Genomic DNA, 23,294 nt, shown 5'->3' on the forward strand with positions numbered 1-23,294 from the left:
TAAAACTGATTTTCATTTCCATTATGAACAAAATTTCTCAACCATGAGGCAAAGAGAAGCACAATATTCTCAATCATTTCAAGGTAACTGGAACATTTAAAATATTGTACAGAAGGATTAGAAATTGTCAAGTGTAGCAGCATAACTGTGTCATAGAAAAGGAAAAAAACCCCATGACCTGAGGAGAAAAGGGATCAAGTCTGTCTTTTCAGCCAAATTCAGTCAACATTTCTTTTTTTTTTTCCTACAGGAAGAGAAATTAATTCAGAAAACTGATTTAAAAAGTTATTTCACTTGATGAAATGCCATTTAACAGGAATTATTAAGTTGCTACTGCTCATTATCTCATTTTTCCTACTTGTTCCTTATCTTCTAAAGTTAATCTGAGCTGAGAATGTGATGGCACAGCAAATTTGACCCAGGAGCACCCACTAGGATTGGGATCAGAGATTTTGGTTAATCATTTGATACAATCACTCAGAGGAAACCATGTTTTAACTTAAGAAATACAGTCTGGAAAGTCAGATGACAACTGGGTAAGAGTCATTCCATTCCATCATTTGTCTTTGATTGCAGGAAGAAATTAGATGTTGTTGAAGAAACTTCAGATAAAGCAGGTTTTGTGTCTTATTTTTATTAAGAATGTCACCAGTTTGTATACAATCAGAATTTAACTGTGCAAATCCAACTAGCTGGGGTCAAACATACAACAAATCTTGAACTTGGTCGTTTCAAAAGTGATAAATTAAAGCCCTGAGGCCAACTAAAGTCTGCACAGATGACCTCAGCTAACAATATCAATTAGGAAAGTGATACACATTTAATATTAAATAATAACTAGGAAAAAAAAAACCAACCAAAACATTAAAAAGAAACAACCTGAAAGATTCAGCTTAAATATCTCCCCTTGCTGAACACTGTCCTGTGTCCAGCAGAGTTAAGGAACAGAGTAAGTTCAATTTTACTGCATGGCAACATGAGAAAACAAAAACATGTGAAAGGAGGAAGAAGCCTGAGGCTGTGGATGGAACAGATTCTATCCACTTATGGAAGCAATAAGAACCACACCACCACTGCATTTACAATGGTTCCCAATTCCAGCACTAAAACCAAAGCCAGTCTTCGGAAACCCCGGTATTTTTAATTCAATGGGGACCTGACTTTGTTTTCAAACCTTCTGGGACTGTCTTCTGGAGTGCAATGTGGACCTTTCTATCTTGGTTCTACAAAACCATTTTGTTTTCTCTGTCTTTTCTACAACATCAGTAACAGGAACAAAATTCAACAGCTAATTTGCAATTTCTGTCTCGATTTCTGTGTCTCTCTGTGACCACATTCCATCATATACAGCAAATGTCAGAATTTTCTCCACAAACAGTTACAAGTACTTATCAGAAACTTTCTCTTCAAGGATTTGCTTCTCAGGATATGGTGAAATTGCTAGAGAAATGTTCAATATCAATTGTTTTTGAGTCTTTACATCATTGGCTCCCAAAAATCCATTTACAAAATAGCCTCCATGCAACAAAAACAATACACAGATTCTGCTACAAAGAATTTGAGAGTAAAGGCACACTGTACTAAAATAATTTAAATGCAAGTAAACCCTTGAAAATTTAGTAGGAAACTTCTTTTTTATTGAAATAACGCCTTTTTATTACAGAAATATTAATACAAAAACAATGAGGACAGCATGAAGGTACTGAGAGACAGAAGGCAGGGAACAGTAGGTTTGCAGGTAAGACAAAAACCCAACAGAGATTGCTGCAAGCAGAGCAGAAAGTGGTTTGCTCAGAGACAAGGAACTTAACTTACAGAGCTGAAGTCTGCAAAACCCAAGGAAGAGTCTTTAGAAGTTTTACTTGAAGAGGAGGGAGCAAATGGATCTTTTCCACTAAATGGGTCCCCAAACCCCTTTTTACTTTGAAACAGGTCACTGCTGTCAGCCCCAAATGGCTGGAATGGATCATGGGGCTTGGGAAAATCTGCAGACCCAAGGTGGCTTACAGGAGTACTTTTACCTGGAAAGTTTAGGAAAACAAAAAACAAAAGGAGAAAAAGAGAAGTTACTTACCATGGACAATGCAAAGCCCTGAAATAGGAAACTGTACTGATACACTTAAGCATCATCCATCCTTCCTGGGGTGGGTGAAAGTTTAACCCAATATAATGGTATTAATTTCTCAGTGCAAATCATCTAAAACAGTTGTTTTATTTAAGTGGATTTATCTATTTATACATACCAAAATATTAACACTATCAAGATTTTAAATGATGAAACCCATTATAAAGACATTTGGTCAGAAAAAAATTGACAAGTATGACTTTGATTTTCCAGGATTAGAGATATTTCAAGTTTAAGCTTGATTTTATATAGAGACAAAATAAAAAAACATGTATCACTAAAGATAAGTAAGGTTAAATAGGATTAAAGAGTAACTTAGCTATCACTTTACAGAATGCCTGCATTCTGCTTTTTTTCCTGGAATTGGTTCATCCTTCTACCACCATGTACACAAAGAAAAGGAGGCCAATTCTCCTTTCTCTGGGCTGTTTGCTCCACAACCCACCTTTTGTAGGTGACTGTTCTTACATTCCACCCCAACAACAAATGACATCATAGAAATTATTGTGTATGCTCAGAAATATTATGTGTATACTTAATTTGTTGCAATTAAAGCATCAAGGGTTGATTTTTAATTCCCCTTGCCAAAAGACGATTTTGTGAGGTCAAGTAACTAAACAGATAAATATATTTCTCCCCCTCCTGCCCCATCTAAAAAAAAAAAAAGATTGCTCCTGAGAAGTGTTTGTCCAGCTTCCCAAGAAAATATTCCTTGGGTGAGCATTCTTGATTGCAATATGTACTTGATAAAGGAAAATCTAGAAACATTCTTAAAATAAACCAATACTTACAACTTTCTGCCTAATAACCTGAATTTCAGACATTATTTGTAGCAATAGAGCTGCTTTGAAATATCCAATTATTTGAACTATAATTTAATAGGAATCTTATCATTCATTCCCATTATGATATACATACTAGGAAAGCACAGAGAAATGGAATCAAACCCCAAATTTGAGAGTATTCTTGGCACATCTAAGTCATAGCCTGGGAGCTCTTCAGAAAGTACTTTGGTACGTGCTCATGAACTTCAGAATATATGCTCAGATGCATGGAAATACTTTTATCAAAGGGAAATAAAGATCAGCAAACTTGCACTGAATAAATGACCTATCCAGTAACTTCCAGTAAATCCCAGCTCAGCCTCTCCTGCCCCAGGGCCAGCCAAAAGCCATCCTCCCTTGTACTCAGCTGGCCTCTATTCCCCAAAGACAGAGGCATGTGTGGACAGGGAGCTGAGGGAATTAGGTTTACATGGAACTGAGGAAATCAGGTTTACATGGAGCTGAGGGAATCAGGTATCCAGGGAGCTGAGGGAATCAGGCATCCAGGGAGCTGAGGGAATCAGGCTTACATGGAACTGAGAGAATTGGGTATCTCAGGAACTGAGGGAATCAGGTTTACATGGAACTGAAGGAATTGGGTATCCAGGGAACCGAGGGAATCAGGTTTATATGGAACTGAGGAAATCAGGTTTACATGGAGCTGAAGGAATCAGGTTTATATGGAGCTAAGGGAATTGGGTATCCCAGGAACTGAGGGAATTGGGTTTACAAGGAACTGAGGGAATCAGGTTTACATGGAGCTGAGGGAATCGCACAGACTCTCATTAGTGCAGTGCCAACGTCAGACTTAGGTGCAATACTGGTACCACTGGCAGGCACTGAGCTGCATGCAAAGTGGGAAGCAAGCAAATCCCCAGCTGAACAAGCAGACAGAGAGAGACATGGAAAACAAGGCACGTGCAGTAGGAGATAGAACCGGATTTGTTTAGTCCTGCCAGTGTTTGAGGGGAACTTGATCATAGTCCCGCAAGTCTTCCACCAGGAAAAAGGCGAATGGATTTAGACTGGACCAAAAGAGATTCACATCAGAAAATCCACAACATTTTTAAAACTTAAGGATATTCCAGACTGCCCAGGGAACTTATAACATTCATAGAATCCGAGAACATCCCGAGTTGGAAGAGACCCTCAGGGATCATCCAGTCCAACCCCTATGGCCTGAGAGTGTTGTCCAAATGCTCCTTGAGCCCTGGCAGCCTTGGGGCCATGACCATTGCTCTGGGAGACATTCTATCAACACATCCACAAGGTTTGAGAAAGTTTCTAGAAATAGCACTAGTTCAGCTGCCTTGAAGCTGGAAGATAAAGGAGATCTGTTAAAGCTCAGCCTACCACTATTTTCCAAGGTTCAGTACATGGATAACATCTGCAACATGGATCTACAGATCCCCACGGCAGCAATGACCCGCGTGGCTCCTAAAGAGAGGCAGATCAGGCCAGTGCTTTGTCCTTCATGGAAGGAAGTGACAGAATGTACATGAAGTTGTTCTCCTCACAAACACAGACCCTCCCTCACCCCACCTGCCCTTCCACAGGGCACCTTTTGCTCTCTGGAACAACGTGTTGCACTTCCATCCTGCCCAACCTGGTGGCCTCCAGATCTCACCATTGCCACAGCCGTCCCATGCTAGGGGACATGCAAGCCTGGCAAGCGATGAGCAACTCAGCATTTTGTATGTAATGCTCCACAGAAAAGAGCAACTTATTTTAACTTGTTTTAAATTTGAGTCATAGAATTCCAGAATTGTTTGGGTTGGAAGATACCTGAAAGCTTATCCAGTTTTAACCTCCTGCCATGGGCAGGGACACCTTCTACTGGTTGCTCCAAGCTGGGTTGCTCCAAGCCCCAAGCTCCAAACTGGCCTTGGAGGATTACAAAGAGAATTAAAGTATCTGCATTTCCAACTTTTGGTGAAGGCAAAACAAGAGCCCTCTAGGTTATTTCCCCTTCCTCTATTGCCAGTTACCAGCAAGGAAATTCCCCCTCATACCTCACCCTGTATTGCCCAAAACCAATTTGGATTGATGGAGGTAAAACGGACCCATTTTAAGTTGCTTTTTTCTTAGGTTAAATCTTCTGCTAGCGAAACCACTTTGTGGAATTGGTGACTGTGAACACAAATGCTGGGTTTGCAACGTATTTGTTCAGCAAGACTGGTTTTTCTGGGTGGCCTGTTTAAGGTTTTTGCACAAAGCTCTGGATGGTTTTGAACCTGCACAGAGCATCAGGGTTTCTCGTGCTTCATCTTCACAAAAGATCACAAAGAATCACTTTGTTGTAGAGGAAATGTCACCATATAATGAGAGTTACTGCTAATGATATTGAAAGCTTTCATTTTACACACTGAGTGCCATTTTCTTCAGATTTTTAGATGTTAAAGAATAGAATAGGGCGGTAATTTTTCTATTAAAAAAGTGAGAGGGAAACCCTTATGCAATCAGGTTTAATTTTGCAGAGCAATTTTAAGGGCAGCACCTACTCTGAAAACATCAACCACAAGGTTGATGATCCACGAGGACCATCAAGTCCAACTCCAAGTCCAAATCTCTCTTTTAGTGCCCTTCCTATGTTGTTCACAGATCACATTGTCCTGCCACACTCTGCAAACATGGTTTTGAGGCCTGGCAGAAGTTTGTTTGGTTCAGTTAGATGTTCAAATTGACTCATTTATTAGCCATAAGTTAGTAAGACCAACACCAGCATTATCTTTCTGATGTCTTTGCTGACTTACACCAAGTGTAAGCCTCCCATCTTAACTACACAAAGATTTTTGTAGTCCCATGTTTAGTGTGTCAAGAATGTGGGTATGGGCTTTCCACAACATAAAGCAAAAGTACTCAAACCACAATTTGAGTTACCACCTCTACCGATGGACATTGGTAAAATTGCAATACTGCAAAATATAGTCATAACCTAGATTGCATTAATCTTCCATTTGCTGGAAAATGTTGCATTTGTACATGACTCTGCTCATCATTCTGAGGTATGGCAGGCAAACAGTTGTAACCCTTATTTGAGTTTTCTGCTAATAGTTTCAGGGGAAAAAAGTTCAGAAAAAAGCAAAACAGGTCCTATTCTGAAACCACAGCAGTTTCAGCAGTTACCCAAGTGGTGCACCCAAACCACACCGAGGACTCACTTCAGCAAAAAGAGATGATGAACAAAATGGTTTACCACAGCAAGTGCTGTTACTTAGAGTGAACTCCACCCATACAAAGAGCTTATCTAATTTCATACCCCACAGCAAACTTGAGTTTGGAGGGCTGAGATCTATATTTCAAAGCAAATATAACCTCACTTGTAGGATGCAAACACAAAATTTGTCTTATTGAATTACAAGGTATTGACAATGAAGCGAAATATTTAGAACTGTCTCAATATTCTATGTTTCAATGCTGGGCCTGACTTTCTGCATAGAAGAGGACCTTGCTAAATGATGAGAAGCAGCATTTTTCCTGGTTTTGAAGCCTAGATGGATCATGCTCATGGGCAAACAGGAGAGAGTGGAAATGACACAACTTTAAACTTTCAGTAAACAAGGGCTCATTTCCAGGATACTTTCTAAACTGAAAAATAGCCTTTAAGAAGTCAGAGTTGTGTTGCAGAGGATAAGGAGTGATAAGGTAAGTCCATACCTGCGATTATACATGAGCATATAATCCCAGGACTTCCACCTCTCCTGTTTTTTCACATGGCCAGAAGAAGCCTCAGGTGCCTCCCAGCACATCTTTCTCTTGGCAGTTTACCAAATTTACATCTCATTCCCAACTTACTCAGCATGATTTCTACCATCCTGTTAAGATTATCCAGCTCCTCCAGTGATGCAGAGTAAAATCTTCAGAAACTGAACTCACAGAAAAAATGATTACTAGTTTCAAACTTTGCCTGAATGTTAACTACATTAAACTAAATTTTCTACAGAATACTTGGAGGTCTTTGTCTTCAACAGGGGCTATTGCAAACTCAACTATTTGATGATGTTCTCTGCAAAAAATCACAACATGGTTTTTGTAACAGAAGGGAGGAGTTTTCCCTTGCAAAACCCCCTCAGAACTGTTTTTGCTTAATATTTGCAAAGTTTGCACCTTGAGTTCACTGAAAACTTCTGCTTAGGAGAAACATTCTGACAATCTACAAACTTCTTGAAAGGTGAGAAATCGTTATATGTTCAGCCCAACAATCTGCTCTGAAACAGCTTCTGGACAACCTCTTTCAACCATCAGTACTGAAATATCTTTACTCTGAGAGGCCAGCATAAACAAGAGAATCAAAGCGTGAATGGAATTTTTAGCTTGTGGCCAGGCAGGTGCTCCACCCATGAGTCATTTATCCTACACAACAAGGGATGCCTGTGCTCTAATGTAACTGTCAGGTCTTCTAGAAGTCATGAAAAATAAAAAAACTTTTCCTGTCAGTCACAACTTCGAGGCTAATTTTCTCACTCTTGGCTACAGATGAGGGGAAAAAAATAAAGGCTAAACAGGCACCAGGGTACTTGTGAACAACTCTGGGTGCTGAAAAAGTTCTAAGGAAACAGGTGTGCGGCATCATGCACAAATAAACATCCCAGCACTCCTGTCATCTCACAATGAGTAAAGAACAGAACTCTATACACTGCTCTAGATCAAATGACTGATATCCACAACTTCAATAAATCCACATAAATTAGAGTTAAATCTAAATTAAATCAAGGTAATTATATTACATTATTTTTTCCTGATTAACACAATCCTTTCTTTTGTTCCTAACTTCTAATTACATGAATTATACCTAACATGGCTTCTTTCTTTTAAAATTTATCTGACTAAATACATAGAGCAAATTTCTACATGGGAACACTGTACATGGTGCAAGTAAAAAAAAAGTCCACAAAAGCATGATGTGTTTTAACACTAAGTATTCACAACATCAAGACATCATTTTCTGTCAAGAACTGGACTCAGTAAATGCACAAGAGAAAGCATTCAGACTTTGGCCTGCATTTATAAGGAAGATACTGAACCAATTGTAAAGTCTGAATTTTTATCTAGTTGAGACACTGAAGACACATCTTAGGCAAACAAACTACTAAAACCCATTTATATGTCCAACTCAAAAAGTAGCAAAGACCTAAGCCTTCTTTACCTCACTGAAAGTGTCAACACAAGGTCAATGTGCACTGCAAGTGCTCTTGGGCTGCCTTAAAGATGAGAAATAAGTCTAAAATTGCAAAAACAGTCAAACCATAAAATGCCTTTAATTTAGAGAAGTGACACATACAAAAAAGAACTATATTTATCGTTGGCATGAAGCAGGAGGAAGCATCAAACACAAAGGAAGGGAGCAGCAGAAGCTGCACAAACACTGCCTGCACTGCCCTGAGCTGGGTCAGCAGCTGGTTACACACAGAAGGAGCAAAAGGCTTCTGAAATGGTCCCAGGGGTACAAAAGACACCCCCAAAGAGTGAATCTAAAACTTTCACTTGGACAATCCTGGTCCAGGGAAATCTGGAACATGTCTGCATATGTGTGATTATCTGGATATCTAATAACTAAAACTTTGAGGTCAAAGTGCCATCAGAACAGCTCTTTTAGATCCCTCCACAACTGTGTGCACTTGAGTGGGCAAATCCATCTGCAATTTCCCTTGCAAGCTCCCTGCACCACAGGAACAGAACAAAAAGATGTTCTGCTGGTAATTTTTCTTGCACTTCTAGCTTCTCCGAGGCTGACAATAACCTTCTGCAACCACACGTCAAAGGATAGGCAAAGGATGGCCACCCCAAATTAGGGAATTAGTATTTCTGTAGGTGATGGATTACAACATTCAACACAGCTATAAGTTTGCAGATTGGTTCAACAAACGCAATATTAAGATCCTGAAGACCTGTTAAGATCTTAAACCCCTGACCCCTCTTCATTTTTTTAAGCTACCAACATGTTCAGATATCATTTATTAGCCAACTGGCAAGATGAAAAAACAGTTTATCAGCCAGATTTTGCTTGAATCAGCCTTTTCTGTCTTTTTTGGTAGGACAGCAAAATACATCTAGCAGTCTTGTAATTAGTGATTTAGTGAAATATTGAACCCTAACACCTTGATTGATTAAATTTATGATCAGTAACATCATTACTATTATTTTGTAATAATTTCTAGTCACTCAAAACACTCTGCAAACCTTTGTGTTTGCACTGAGGTTTGGAGTTCCACAGAACCAGGTTTCCCTGAGGGATCAGAGTCATGCTTCCTAACCCAAGGCAGGCTACTGTCCCCTGTATTTTTTCAGTATTTTAACATTTCAAAACCGTAACAAGTAATACAAACACTGTGGGAACAAACCTGAAGCCCTTAACTCAAAAAGGTTAATACAGAGGTGTTAACCACTAACCTCTGAAAAGCCAATATTCAGTTGCCATCATAGACCAGAGCTACAAAAAATAAATGGATCACTAAACAAAGCTGAAGTTTTTTGACAAACTCCCCATGCGCAGTGTGGAATAGTAATTTACCAACGGAATTTATTTTAATGCCTGTATTTCAAACAGCAGCTAAGTAACTCCACTAATTTATTTCTTATATAGGATGAATTCAATATGTTATTCCTTTAAATTTACTCAGAGTGGCTGTGGACTCCTCATCCCTGGAATTGTTCAAGGCCAGTCTGGAAAGGACTTGGAACAACCTGGTCTAGTGGAAGGTGTTCCTGCCCAAGGCAGGGGTGTTAGACCTGGATGACCTTTAATGTCCCTTTAATGATCTGAGATTCTATACATTCCAAGTTACATTGTATTTTTCTGCTATTTACATACTAACGCCCCAAAGAAAAACTCAATTTTTAAGTGCATTAGCATTTTAAAAGTTCACTATTAATATAATATTCACTACCTCTATTACTCACTAATATACAATAACAATATAAATTATAACATTTACACAAGCCAAAATTTATTTTAATAATAAAAATTCTTAAAATAATTGTGTTTATTAGATAATCATTGCAAGAAAGCAGCACACTGAAATTGAAAAGTATATTTTCTTCCTGCGTTTTTAGGACTTTTATTCTTTCATAGTTAAAAAGGTGAAAACCACCATAAGGAAGCAATAAAAATTTAGGAAAGGTTGAAGGTTTCACACTGCTCTGCAGTGAAAGTTCTTCCACTAATATCACAGGACGCCAGAATGGTTTGAATGGGAAGGATCCTAAAGGTAAGAATGCTGCCAGCACAAGTCACGGAAACACTGAGGGTGCCAGTTTGGAGGCTTCAGGGTGACTTTTGCATGAGAAGCCATTTTGAACCTACTGCCAGTTCTAGGGTTCTCCATGCATCCTGAAACTTGGGTACTTCATCCATCACTCCTGGAGTCAGGATTAAGGCAGAATCACATTCATCCGAACTTCTTGATGGCAAAAAATGTTGTCTCTGAGCTTCTCCAGCAACCATGTGCACCTGGACCATCATTAGTTGAGCAGGGCCAGCAACACTTGTTTGGAGGATGCCAACTACCACCTAGTGACACTGACTATATCCTGTCATTTTAGCACCATGCAGGAATACAGAGTGGTGGGTATGGAGCATGGGTCACTGAATGCACCAGCAGCCTTAAAGGCACTAAATTATCTCTCTGGCAAATGGGTGTGTGTTACCTCTCCTATCCCTGAGGCCTACAGGAATACTCAGTGCTAAAACCCAAGACAGTGCAAGGTATCACTGGGACCTGATTGTATCCTACAACTTGGTGTGCCTTGCCCCCTTGGAAGCCAGGTCACACACACTCCTGTTGTGATGCTAACTTGATGGGGAAGGAACTCTCGTGTCTGAAAGGGCACACAAAAAGCAGATTCAGCACCACACAGTTCAATGCCCGTGTCCTCGCCTCACATCCATAATGTACAGCATCACTAAGGCAGGGCATGACCTGCTGTAACAGGAGGGGTGGGTCAAGCGTTGCTCATCCTCCCTGGATAGAGCAGCTTCCTTCAGGAACTCAAGGGCCTGACAAGCAGTCCAGAGCATAGAGAGTAATGTGTCAGATGCTTGTCAGTAGTGGTTAATCTCACTGGTTAACAGCGCTTCTATAACCGCAATGTGGAATGCATGAGGCTGCACTGAAAGGAAGTGGTAAGGGTGGGGCATAAGCACTAGGTCCCACGATCAAAGCATTTACTTATAACCCAATCACTGACACCCACACAGCAACTTCCCGTACTTTAAAAAAAAAAAAAAAAAAGAAAAAAAAAATCTGTTTCTCTCTTTCTGTAATCAACAACTTTTACCTAGAAACTAGTTAGCGGCGAACTCTTGACTGATTTCAATCTGCAGCTCACAGCAGAAAACATAATTTTTCATCTGTGAGAACCTACCAGAGCCATTTTAACTGACAGGTTTCAGTCTACCAGTTCTTTCATATTTTTTTATCCTTAATTACACCAAAGTCCCATAAAGCTTAAGAAGCTGCATAAGAAATATAAAGCAACCAGAAGTTCGATAGTGCTGAACACCACAGGCAGCCCTCTGCCAGCAAATAAAATGTCCTTATAAATCTACAAAACTCAGCAATGTTTTAGGGGAGTTTGAGAAAATAATGTGCAGTGGAATGTAGATCCTTGTCACAGGGCACCTTCGTTTAAGAATGCTGAGATACTTTACTATTATTTGCTTTCTGTTTATCACAGCTCGTTACACAAAGCACTGGCATTTCTTTGGTGCTTCTTGAGCATTACTCAAGATATAACATCAATAAATTTACAAAACGTTCCACTTCTCTCCAAAGAAACCTGCAAGTTCTCCAGCAGCACCCGGTGAACATCAAATTACTCCAGCCAAGTCCTAGGGGAGCCCTATGAAACCTAATGTCCATTAGAACCTTCATGGAGATTAATACCTTACTGAAGAACATGTATGCATTCTCTTGGGGATTTTCATTTGAAGAGTCTTGTCAGAAGAGCTAAAGAACTTTTTCTTGGCTGATCTTCCTCAACCTAAAGAGAATCTTAAACCAGGTATGGGACAGAGATAGTGATGTTCCAAATCTTTTCATGAAACAGTAAGTTGGAGCTTTGAGGTAAACTAGTATCTAGGTTTGCTCCTTCTGGAACACCTTCCCCTTGCTATTCTCTGCTGGGATTCACTGAATTATTAACCTTCCTCCAATTCTCTTTAAAGATTCTACACTTAACCTTCAAACAGTTATAGTGAATAAATACTCAACAGAGTATTTTACCATAAAAACAAACATGAGATTTCTCTTGGACCAAGCAAGGATCAGATTAGGACTTTGAAACATCTAAAAGATCTTGACAGACTGGTCAACAATAAAGTAAGAAAAAAAGAAAATTATGATGAACAAAGCTAGCATAAAGCTGAGATTCTACCCAAGATACAAATCTAATTAAATAATCTTGTGATTGTCATACCCTCTCTTAATCTCAGTATTCAAGAAGGGAAAGATATGGATCTCAGGGTGCCTAATGCATGCCACACAATAAGGGTTTTCCCTCTCACAGAGAGTTGTGAACTGAACTATCTACTAATACACGCAGATCACAGCCGCTCCTCAATGTTCCAGCTGTGGAAAAAACCCAGATATCAACTAAAACCAAACAAACCAACCCATTTTCACTTTACAAGCAGAACAGGTCAGGATGCGTAGGACCAGACCTGATGACCCACTGCAATCCTGTTACTGACAACACTGCAGCAGCAGAGAAGTTTCTCTACACACTGTGTGAAGACTGTGTTCAGAACCTGGATATGAGAGCAGCTCCTCTGAACCACAGAGCTCAGAGCTCGATTCATGAGCTTAACTTTGCTAGATAAACTTTTTGCAACTCAGGAAACTATTCTGAAGCACTAATACATAGCTCTATTATTCTATTCTTATATCTTCTCTACAACTTAAATATTTTTTCTAATGCCTCAACACTATTCTCAATTCCTACTGTGTCTTAAGCTTGTCTCTTAACACCTACAATCTTCTAATTTTATAAATTCCCACAGAGGGGAGGCTCCTCAGGGGTTGCAGCTCCTCCCCAGGGCAGGCACAGGGGCAGGGGCTGAGCTCTGCTCTGGGACAGGGACAGGAGCCCAGCAAGGGCTGGAGCTGGGCCAGGCCTTGGCATGGAGCTCAGGGCAAGGTTCTTCCCCCTGAGGCTGCTGGGCACTGCCCAGACTCCCCAGGGCAGGGGAGCCCTGACTCCCTAAAGGCAGTCAGGGCTCAAGAAGTGCTTGGACAATGCTTTCAGCCTTTCAGAGGGTGAGACTGTTGAGGTATCCTGTGCAGGGCCAGCAGTTTGGCTCCATGATCCTTATGGGTCCCTTCCAACTCAGGACATGCCATTTTAAGTGTTTTCCTGATCCTGTGCTCAGCTGCAAGGGTTTGCTCTGTTTGCTCTTTGTTTTCATGAAGGAATGAGACTTGATGTCAAACTCCTCATTCATCTGGACAAAAAAGAGACCCATGGGCAAAGTGAGAACTGCGGCACACTTCGGTCCAGGACATAGTGCAATCCCTCAATGGGATATCAGACAATGTTTGCATGTCACATGCAAAAGCTTCACATAAAGAAAAGCACCAAATCAGGACTAATCAGGAACAAACTCTGGTGGATCCTGTTTAGTTTCCACTATCAAAAGCCTGGGAAATCAGACAGCTTCCAACGCTCTGCAAAAGTATTTATATTTTCTACTTGAGTGAGAGGTTTGAGGACAAGTAAAGTTTCCTTTTAGAGCTTTTTGCACCTGCCTACCGAAATGCAACCAAACCACAAAAGTGTTTTTCAATATTACCCCCCCCAACAGAAAGAACAGTTTTACTAAAAAGAGTACAAGCATGGAACAGAAAGGCAAATTACAGGTTTGTCTGGTAATAATTAGCGTTTATTCATCCTTCAGCAAGACCTTTATCACTTACTTGTTTTTTAATTAAAGAGACCAATAAGAAAGGTAAGAAACAACGGAAGCTTCTTGTCTGTTGTTTGTTTGCTGAGGCCATTCTAACACACATTTTATGCCCATATCTCTTGCTACAATCGCACTATATTACTATATAATTTCTCATGCTTTAAGTAACCACTGAAGATTGCCTTAGTTGTGGAAGGAAGGGAGGAGTAGAACTGCATAAACACACGAGGCTCATTTGCTTTAAAAAAAAAAACCTGTTGTTTCCTCCTTAGCCTATTTTATCATAACAACATTTTTGGTAGAGCGTGGAACCTCACAAATACTGTATCTCCCCAGAAGCGGGGGAGAGAAACACTTAAACCATTTTTAACCAACTGATTAAAGGCTGAGTGCACATGTCTAAATAAAAAACACACTAATACAACTGAACATTCCCCAAATTCCTCAGTATGTACAAAAGAGGGAATGAGGACACAGAAACCTAAAAAACCCTCATGTAGGTGAGTCAGTATTCACCCTTCCAGCTACTATTTCACTGCATTTGCTAAGAGTAATCATGTTTCTAACAAGAAATAGAAAGAAACTACATATAAGAGATTACATGGGTATATCTAGTATTTATTGGAATCATCCAACTTGGTATATGCTCTGTTAACTCTAAAATATTTTGGGTAGATATTTTTTTGAAAGATGGCCATTTGCATTCTTTCCTTGAGAACCAAATAAAGAAAAAAAATCATTCACAATGTGAAATAAGATTCCCTTCAGCATTTCTATTTCTCCTTTTATTCGCATCTGTCCTAGTGATTGATATTTGTCAACATGACATATTATGTCATGTCATATTATGTGGGTTTTTTTTTATTACTGAAAACTCATTAGTAGAGTAGTAGAAAATAGTAGAAAATACACAAAGCAAGCATAGAGCAAACTGCTTCAAAGGCTTCTTCACAATCCTAGAGCATTTCCTGACAACTTTACATGCATACTCACCTATAAAAAGCCTCTCATTTGCTGCTTTCAGGGTTTTTGGGTGCACCATAATCTCTTAAGCAATAAAATCACAGCAACAGGAACAAACTAATACTGCTGTAATGGTCTGCTTGTAAGTCTACTGTGTGAAATGATATCTTTCATGTCTTGGATCAATTTATGGGATAGGTAATGGCATTAAGGATACCTTGGTAATAAGCAAGCACTTTTCACATTATCCAAGGAGTTTGTTCTAGAATAACTGGTTTGCAAAACCAGCCAGATCAACAATACCTGTCACAAACAGGCTGCCTGCTCTGCTCCAAAATGCACCAGCAGAAAGGCAGAGAACCCATACACTGCAGGAGACATTAATGATGGATCTGTTCTTTTCGTACTATGCTTCCTAATACTGCCTGTGGATATATAAATACAAGATGATCAATGTGTTTAGTGCAAAATTCTGTGCCTAACCATAAGCAGCATCTAGCTTCTGTTGTTTTTTTGAGCCAACTGAAAGTTCCCTCTTGATATCAACTGAACTCTACCATTGTTGTTAAAAGGAGACTTGAAACTACATGGCTTCAGTTCTTTAAACAGTTTCACTGGTAGCTGAATATCTTGAAAACAACTGCAGGGAGAACAGAAATTGAAGCTCCACTGAGAGAGATCTTATTTTCAATTCATGAGATTTCTATATCTCCCAGATTTCCATAAATAATGGACTTGAAGCAGGAACAAAGCCATTTATATTCAGAAAGTGTTTTCTGTTTAATTCACACAGTGATGTGCAAATGTAAGAATGATCCTACCTGGACAGACAGATCAGGACAGGTCTAACTGTGTACCCTGATCTTGTCAGTACTTAGTGGTAGATGCCTCAGGAAGAACATCAAAACAAGATAAAGATGCAGCCACAGTCATACTGCCTTGCTACTCAGCTACAAAGGAGCTGGAGCCAGCATTTTGGCTTTTGGGGCACCCTATTGTCTCTGTTTCTTCTAGAGAAATTCTAGAGAATTATCTAGAGGTTTTTTAAAGACTATTTAAGCTTTTTGCATTCACCATATTCTCTGGCAAACATAGAAATAAATCCTGAATTTAGATTACCATATAGAAACAAACCTCTTTATTTTAAAGATGCTATTTACTAATCTTATATGTTGCCTACTTAGAAAATACAGGGGTTTTCACCCTGTTTTTTCCTGCCACATGTGATTTTATAGATCTGTAATAGTACTCTCATCATCTGTTTTCCACTTTGAAGAGTTTCAGTCTGGTTTACTGATAATTTTGTCAATTACCAATAACTTCACATCTTCCTCCATGGTTGAAATATAAGACAGACAGTAGACTGTCAACTTGCTCTTATATCCAGCAATACACTGTAAACTGAAAGAAGCAGCTTTTAAAAGAAGAAAACCTTCTTACCACTGGGTGGCTTGGGTCGTGGAGGGACATTTTTCTTGGGTGGTAATGCTGGTGTGTCTGATTTGCTTTTGAAAGGGTCATCTGTGAATCCTGTCCCTCCAAAAGAGGAAGCAAAGGGGTCTGAAGGTACTGACTACATGAGAAAAAAGAAAAGGGGTGTAAGCACACTGGGGAATGCCTGTAGTTTCATGAAGCTACAGGTTAAGTCAAGTAAAAGCATTAACTTCAAAATCTGAGGGCAGATGTACAGAATTGTAAGTGGTGTAGGACGCTAATGCCCAATGACAGAGGTGCTCAGATTCCATAAACATTCAAAGACCTTATGCTTTTAATCATTTAAGTACTTCTAGAACTTTTAGTCCTGGCAAAAAAGTTGATGAGGAAATAAAAGGAAGTAAAACTTTACTTTTTGCTATTTGGCAATGAACAGTCACACCACAGCCTGACCTTCACTCTAATAAACAGAACCATGACAGAACCTGGAAAAACAGTGCAGAAGGGATAACTTTATTCCAAACTTTTCTGAAGTTACACATAGGTATTTGACTTTTTAGTCAAAACCTTAGGGAATATCCAAAAGCATGTGTTTAAATCTTCCTATATTCTAACAGCTTTTCTAAAGGACTCTCCTACTGATTAAGAAGCACACAAGTATTGTGCCATGCAGGGAAATCTATCATTGTGAAATGAAGAAAGAGGAGTTTTGTGAAAAAGGTAAAAATCGCAGTCAAACCTTTGCTAAAATTTCTACCTCAAGCCAGCCACGTCTACTGGTAAAGGTTGTTGCCACCTAGTGGGGAGCTAAAACCCTTCCCAAAATAGTAAAAAGTAGGGGAGGAAAAAAAACACCAAGAAATGTCATTAGTCAAAGTGAAATGATAACTTATTTTATTTTTAACATTTACTCCACAGTGTTCAAGTGTTACTGTAGAACTAATGGAAGGAGTTGGGCACTGAGTTAACTAAATTCCAAACTCCACCTCAGGAAAGCAGACCAAGACCTTTCCAATTATCCATTTTTTTCATGTGTGTCCTGAACCTTTTTCTTTATCTGCTACTTAAAATGAACAGAAATTGCACACTTAAAACATGGGAGAGACTGACTGACTGTTAAAGAGTGGAGTAAGGTTAGGTTACATTTATTTACTAGCATAGTATTTTGTTAAAAGTTGGACTCAATCTTAGAGGCCTTATCCAATCTTAATGATTTTATGGTAAGCTTAGAAACAAGTCAGGATACTAACTATGAAGTAACCAAGAAGCAAATTCCAGGACTTAGATGAAGGCTGGACACTGAAATATATTAATATCTGCAACAACTACCTCTTCTTACAAGTTAAAACTAGAAGTTAACTTATTTTCCTGATTTGGTAATTGAAAATATTTGTGAAAAATTTATTTATCCCTACTGAATCTACCAGTCTTAGTAAGACTTTGCCATATCTGACATGGTTGGAAAATTCTGTGCTATATAGCTGGTGAGGCTGACTGGAAGAAAATTAACAAAATCAGATTGTCAGCTAGAAAGTTACAAGCATATCACACTCTTTTAGAAAGTGTCTGTACATACATTTTTAAAAGGACAGTTGCTTTCCTTTTAACCTTTACCTTTGACATCTGACTGAAGTCTGCAAATCCCTCACCACCACTGAAAGCACCACTTCCAAATGGATCCAGTGTTCCAAATGGATCTGGAACAGATATGCAGAAAAAAAGTTATTTTGAATAATACTTAAGGATCACAAGAAATGCTTAGTGGCGTCAATGAAGCACAAAATTAGGCAGGTGATTAAAACACACTTGCATTTTGACCTGCCATGAGATGTTCAAAGATAATTCCACAAAACAAAAGGTTTTCTTCCAGTTGTTTGGAGGGAAAATATGAGAAGAAAACAGTGATATATATAGTGCCACAAAGACAGCCTTCATGAACTGTGACAAGACCACGATGCTTTTTGCCAATGGCTCACAAGACTCTTTATTCTCAACTCTTATATTTTGTTCTTCTTTCATAAAAAGATACCTCATTATGAAATGTTTACTTCTTACCTGGACCTTTTGAAGAGATACTGGAAGACGTAAAAGGATCAGTGCTTTCAAAAGGGTCAGTCTAAGTAAGAACAGATATACGTAATTATTTTTCTGCTGGACTGGGCACTTACCATTTCATGCCTACCAAAATCTCTTGCTTTAAGACAAATAGTTTCCAGTTTCAGACCACTCTATTCAGTGGACAGAGTAGGATAAAAGCAACTCATTATATGAAATTTACCTTATTAGTGCATTTGACTATTGCATTTAGTCTTTAAGCAACAGACAGAATATTCGGGTCACGCATTTATATTATTAATAATTCAGAGAGTCTGTATACTGCTTCTTCTTAAACAGATAGTTTCTACAGCTGCTCTTCAGTTTGACAAGTCAGTTGGTCTTGCAGTATAGGACTGTACTTAAATAAAAGCTGATTTCCCACAGACTGAAACTGGTCTTGGGTAGCAACACTCAATGAATTGCATAAGAATGAGGAAAATACTAATAAAAACAAAACAAAACAAAAAAAATCCAACTCCCCCCCCAAACAAGCACACACATCAGGACAGCTTAGAACTGCAACTATGGCTATAACAACAAGAGTGTTCTGTGCAGTCCCTCCACTGTGCTGGCTCCAGAGTCTGCTGAGGGCTCAGGAATCCTTTAGCCAGAGCAGTTCCTCCATCTCATTCACCCTGTGACTGCAGAAATCTATGGAATGGAGGGAATGAGTGGGTGCTGCTGCTTTGAAATTCCCAACAGAGAGGAAAAATATCCACCTAAAAGTACATTCATGGTGAATGTACCACATTATCATGGAACCAGAGAGAACACTGCTGATTGCCTAAACAATCCATACTTATATTTTAAGAATACAATTAATGATATTTCATCAGTTAGGAAAAAAGTATTTTGTGTTATTTCACTCCTTTTAGCTTTCAGACAATAAGCCTGTCAATAGTAAAGAAATCCATTAAGTGTAGATTTAAAAATTACTGACCTTTGAGGGTAAAGTGGGGTTTTTTGTGAATGGATCTGAGGTAAATGGGTCACTCTTCACCTGTTTCTTGAAGAAATCCTCAGGGGCAGAACTACGAAATGGGTCACTTTCCTTAAATGGATCTCCTCCAAAGGGATCTAGAAGGAGCATGAAAAGGTAAATACAGTGTAGCACTAGTGTGTCTAAAATGAACATTCCATATTTGACCTCACACTCACTGATACAATTTTTCTTACACAAACACAATGTTTTGATAAATCTGACAGACTTCCAGAGACCTCTCTACAGAGGGTATTTACTAACTTAGAACATGTTATATGAAGCTTTCAGACTTAATAAAGAGTTATACACTTCTCACTAAACATATTGATTCTGAATGCACACCCTGTTGGGTTTCTATGCTCCCACAAGCAAACCAAAAATCTGAAGCCAGGAAAACTTTTTTGCTTCCTTTGTGTTTGTAAATCTTTGTATGCAATTCTTGCGTTTGGCTACAAATGGTTTATACCACACCCTTCCTGTCATTAAAAAGGGCTATTACCTGCTGGAGCAGGTGGCTGTTCTGCAAAAGGGTCATGCTGGAATGGGTCACCTATGCAGAAGAGAAAAACAATTTGTTTTATCTACTATTTAGCAAGATAAGTTTGTGGAAATACAATTTACTCAACAATTGATCTTCAAGGTCCTAGATAAGCATTTGTCACTTACTGCCTTTGAAGGGGTCTGCTTCCTTAAATGGATCAGATTTGAAAGGATCATCTGACTGGAATGGGTCTGTATGCAATTCTTGTGTATTATTGGTAAACATCAAAGCTTTATTCTTAAATGGATCATCCTAAAAATTAAGAGGAGAAACATCAGAACAGCTTGTCATGATAAAAGTAAAAACGCCCAGTTATCCATTAAGCAGAAATTGCATGCTATCTTGGTTCCTGTTTACCAGTCTTTAAAATTAGTTCCTAAAGAACTTTCTGAATATGTGACTTCTAAGTAGAAGTAATTACACAGCAGAAGGAAATTTGTACTCCAAAGCTACACAGAATACCAAAAGATAACAGTACAAACAGCAATTAAATGTTACACTGTTGCCCATATTAATATATTCAACTCTCAAATACTTTAATAACAAAAGCAAACCAACCCCAGACATCACACTATCAAAAAATTCTTCTCCGCCATTACGGCTCGGCTTCAGGTAAGTCACTTATTTAAAAAGAAAGGATAAAAAATAATCTGTGGACTACAAATACAACAAATTACTACCAAGTAGTCAGATCCTAGATTGCTTCTTGTTAACTCATCTTTGAGCTTAAAGCTCCAAATACTGATTTCCCGTGATAAAGCACTTCATGCAGGAAGAGCCACCCCAACATTTTGATGACAAGAGCTTTCTCAGCAGAGGCCAAATCTACATTTGTCAAGTTGTAGAAAATACCCTGCATGAACAAGCAGCAAACTGAAGTTATGAAACCTCTTCATTCATTTGAATGATACCCCTGGCTTGGGTCTTGTTTGGAGGTCTCTGATGAAACCCAAAGTGCAGACAGCACCTACACAGCAGAATTCCAGGGACATTGGGGGCCATCCCAGCATAAGGAATATCCAGAAACAACTACCCACTTACACTGCCCCCAACACCAGAAAGAGACAGGATATCTTTCATCCCTTTACAAGATGTAAATGAAAACATCCTAATTAATACTTCTCAGAACTGCGGGAGGGAGGTGGGGAGAGAAGGAAGAGGAAGGAAGAATTGAGAAACAGGAAAGTGGCACAATGGTTTTTAAAAATTGCTATGAACATAGACTGGTGTTTTCTGCCAGTAAGTGGCTCCTAGGTTTTGCAAGAAAACATCTGGAAATCTTCACTGGAAATTAAATATATTTATGCAAGCCATGCAAGCACAGAAACTAAGCACTAAAGTGTTTTAAGACCTTTAGTACACGTTTCTCAATGTACTGTTTTTATCTACACTGTTCTTCTTTTGAGCAGTTTGTTTTTACAGAGCAAGTGTAAAGTACTGCATAAAGACAGCAATGGCTAGTAAATATTTACTAACACATTATATACTCAACTTCATACTAAATCCATAGTAAATATTATGCTTACAACAGTAAACATGTTTCCATAATGAGGAAGGGCCACATAGATGTGCAAGCAGAATCAAGCAAGTATGCAACTTTTATCTTGTCATATTTAAGAAAAGAAACAGGTTTAAAAAACAAAAGAAAATTCTTGTGTTTTACAGGAATATTTAATACCCAAATCAACATTACATACCCAAAAGAAATTGACTTGAAAAATGTTTAAGAGCTTGGAAGACTTTATGATTTGGGAAAAAAAATCCTGATTAAATAAAAACATAATAAATGAGAAAGATGATGCTGAAATTATTTAAGCAAAAGAGAACCATCCTTTCAGAAAGGGAATATGTGTAATAAACATAGCTCAATATAAAGCAGAAATTCATAAAGCTTGCTTTGGAAATAAGAAGGAAATACATGATAAAGGAAAATTTACAGCAAAAGAAGGTTTCACCTTGATAAACTGGAGAAGAAAAAAAGAAACACTAAACTGGAAATAAAGCCCCACCTCTGTCCTGAGACTGAACATGTGACAGGTTACAAATCCACAAGACCATGTGCCAAATACCAGCTAAACAATACTTCAGATAAGGTGCAAGTCAGAAGCTTAATTAGTGTAAAATATACTAAATAACAGTGGCTTTTTACCACAGCTCCATAATTGCTTCTTTCTGTCTGCCCAAGGCCTTCACTCATGTCTGCTAAATTCGTCAAACTCCCACCATGAATCCCATTGAGAGCTTCACTGTATTCTTCAATGCTCTTATTCATTTCCTGATGGCTTTCTTGCAGCTGAGAGAGTTTACTTCTTGCCTGAGAGGGAAAAATGTTTTAGCATGTTACACACTTAAGAACACTGTCATTCTTAAAGTCTCCTTAAACACTGGTGCCTGACAGTTGCATTTTATCCCCAGCAGAATTGAATGCTTCCTAACTCAAACCAGGAATTTACCTACTAAACACCAGTCAAAAAGGCTTATTTCATGAACCAGGACTTTTTCCTCCTCTGAAAAATAATTTTTCAACTCATTTCAAGAAGCAAAAAATTACTGTATAAAGTACAGTGAATACCTGGTTTATTTCTTCCTGGGTTGATTTTAAAGATTTGATTATTGTTTCAAGCTGCACTTTTCCAGCCTGGATACTCTGCTCTAGCTGAGTCTCTTCTTGCTGGAGGCGATTCAGCTCTGCTTTTGCTCTATTAAGGTCATCTTCCTGTAATTTTAAATCTGATTCCTGAGACTGAATCTGCATTTTTAGTGATGAAATCTGAAACAACACAGTAGAAAAATCAGAGTGAAATTTGGAATAAATGTGAGTTATTAAATGGTGAATTTACAATAAGTAATAGAAAGTGGTACAGCAACCTATCAATGACTAAGGAAAATCTTTAGAACTTAATATGAAGAAATGCATGCTGCTTCTGCTGTTGCACAAAATCCTTGATAAAAGCACGTTCAATAAAACCTAGAAATACTATTTTGAATAAGAGGAATACCCCACTACTTATAAAGGTAATCAAAAGCTGTTTCCTAGATGTTCACCTTCAGAACTTCATCCCATTCAAACATTTATCAAGTAGTTTAATGTTGATTTTAAGAGTTAAAATTACAGAGCTGCTTATAACATTCCTTATACACTTTTTTCTGTGACTTCCTTACACAGGAAGTTTCTACCTTAACATCCTATTTCCACTGGCAATTGCATCCACCTGAAAACTCAATCCTGATGACATTCAGAGTGATCAAAACCAGCACCACTGTCACAGACTGTCTCATGGGTTAGGACTACTGATTTTCAACTGCCCTATTAGGCTGAATAAATGTTTAATACATTCTCAGAACAACAATTCCTGTGGAAAGGGACCCCTGGACATCATTGGGTTCAACCTTTCTTTTATGACCTTTATGGAAGGTATTAAGGA

General features: G+C 38.6%; 1 protein-coding gene across 3 annotated transcripts in view; it reads right to left on the minus strand.

Annotated features, from left to right (window-relative positions):
• Nucleotides 1-23,294, minus strand: part of EPS15L1 (epidermal growth factor receptor pathway substrate 15 like 1) — a 45,429-nt gene that overhangs the window by 7,874 nt on the left and 14,261 nt on the right. For 2 of the 3 annotated variants that reach the window (XM_030966901.1, XM_030966899.1), the window contains 9 exons: nucleotides 22,442-22,639; nucleotides 22,019-22,183; nucleotides 19,995-20,121; nucleotides 19,828-19,878; nucleotides 19,287-19,423; nucleotides 18,305-18,365; nucleotides 17,864-17,946; nucleotides 16,256-16,388; nucleotides 1,816-2,021 (listed from right to left, as the gene is read on the minus strand). In XM_030966901.1, coding sequence (XP_030822761.1) covers nucleotides 1,816-2,021; nucleotides 16,256-16,388; nucleotides 17,864-17,946; nucleotides 18,305-18,365; nucleotides 19,287-19,423; nucleotides 19,828-19,878; nucleotides 19,995-20,121; nucleotides 22,019-22,183; nucleotides 22,442-22,639 — 1,161 coding nt within the window. The remainder of the gene's footprint in view (nucleotides 1-1,815; nucleotides 2,022-16,255; nucleotides 16,389-17,863; nucleotides 17,947-18,304; nucleotides 18,366-19,286; nucleotides 19,424-19,827; nucleotides 19,879-19,994; nucleotides 20,122-22,018; nucleotides 22,184-22,441; nucleotides 22,640-23,294) is intronic. The other variant, XM_030966900.1, reaches the window with a different exon arrangement.

The sequence above is a fragment of the Camarhynchus parvulus genome, chromosome 28 (assembly GCF_901933205.1).
Source record: "Camarhynchus parvulus chromosome 28, STF_HiC, whole genome shotgun sequence".
Classification (NCBI taxonomy): domain Eukaryota; kingdom Metazoa; phylum Chordata; class Aves; order Passeriformes; family Thraupidae; genus Camarhynchus; species Camarhynchus parvulus.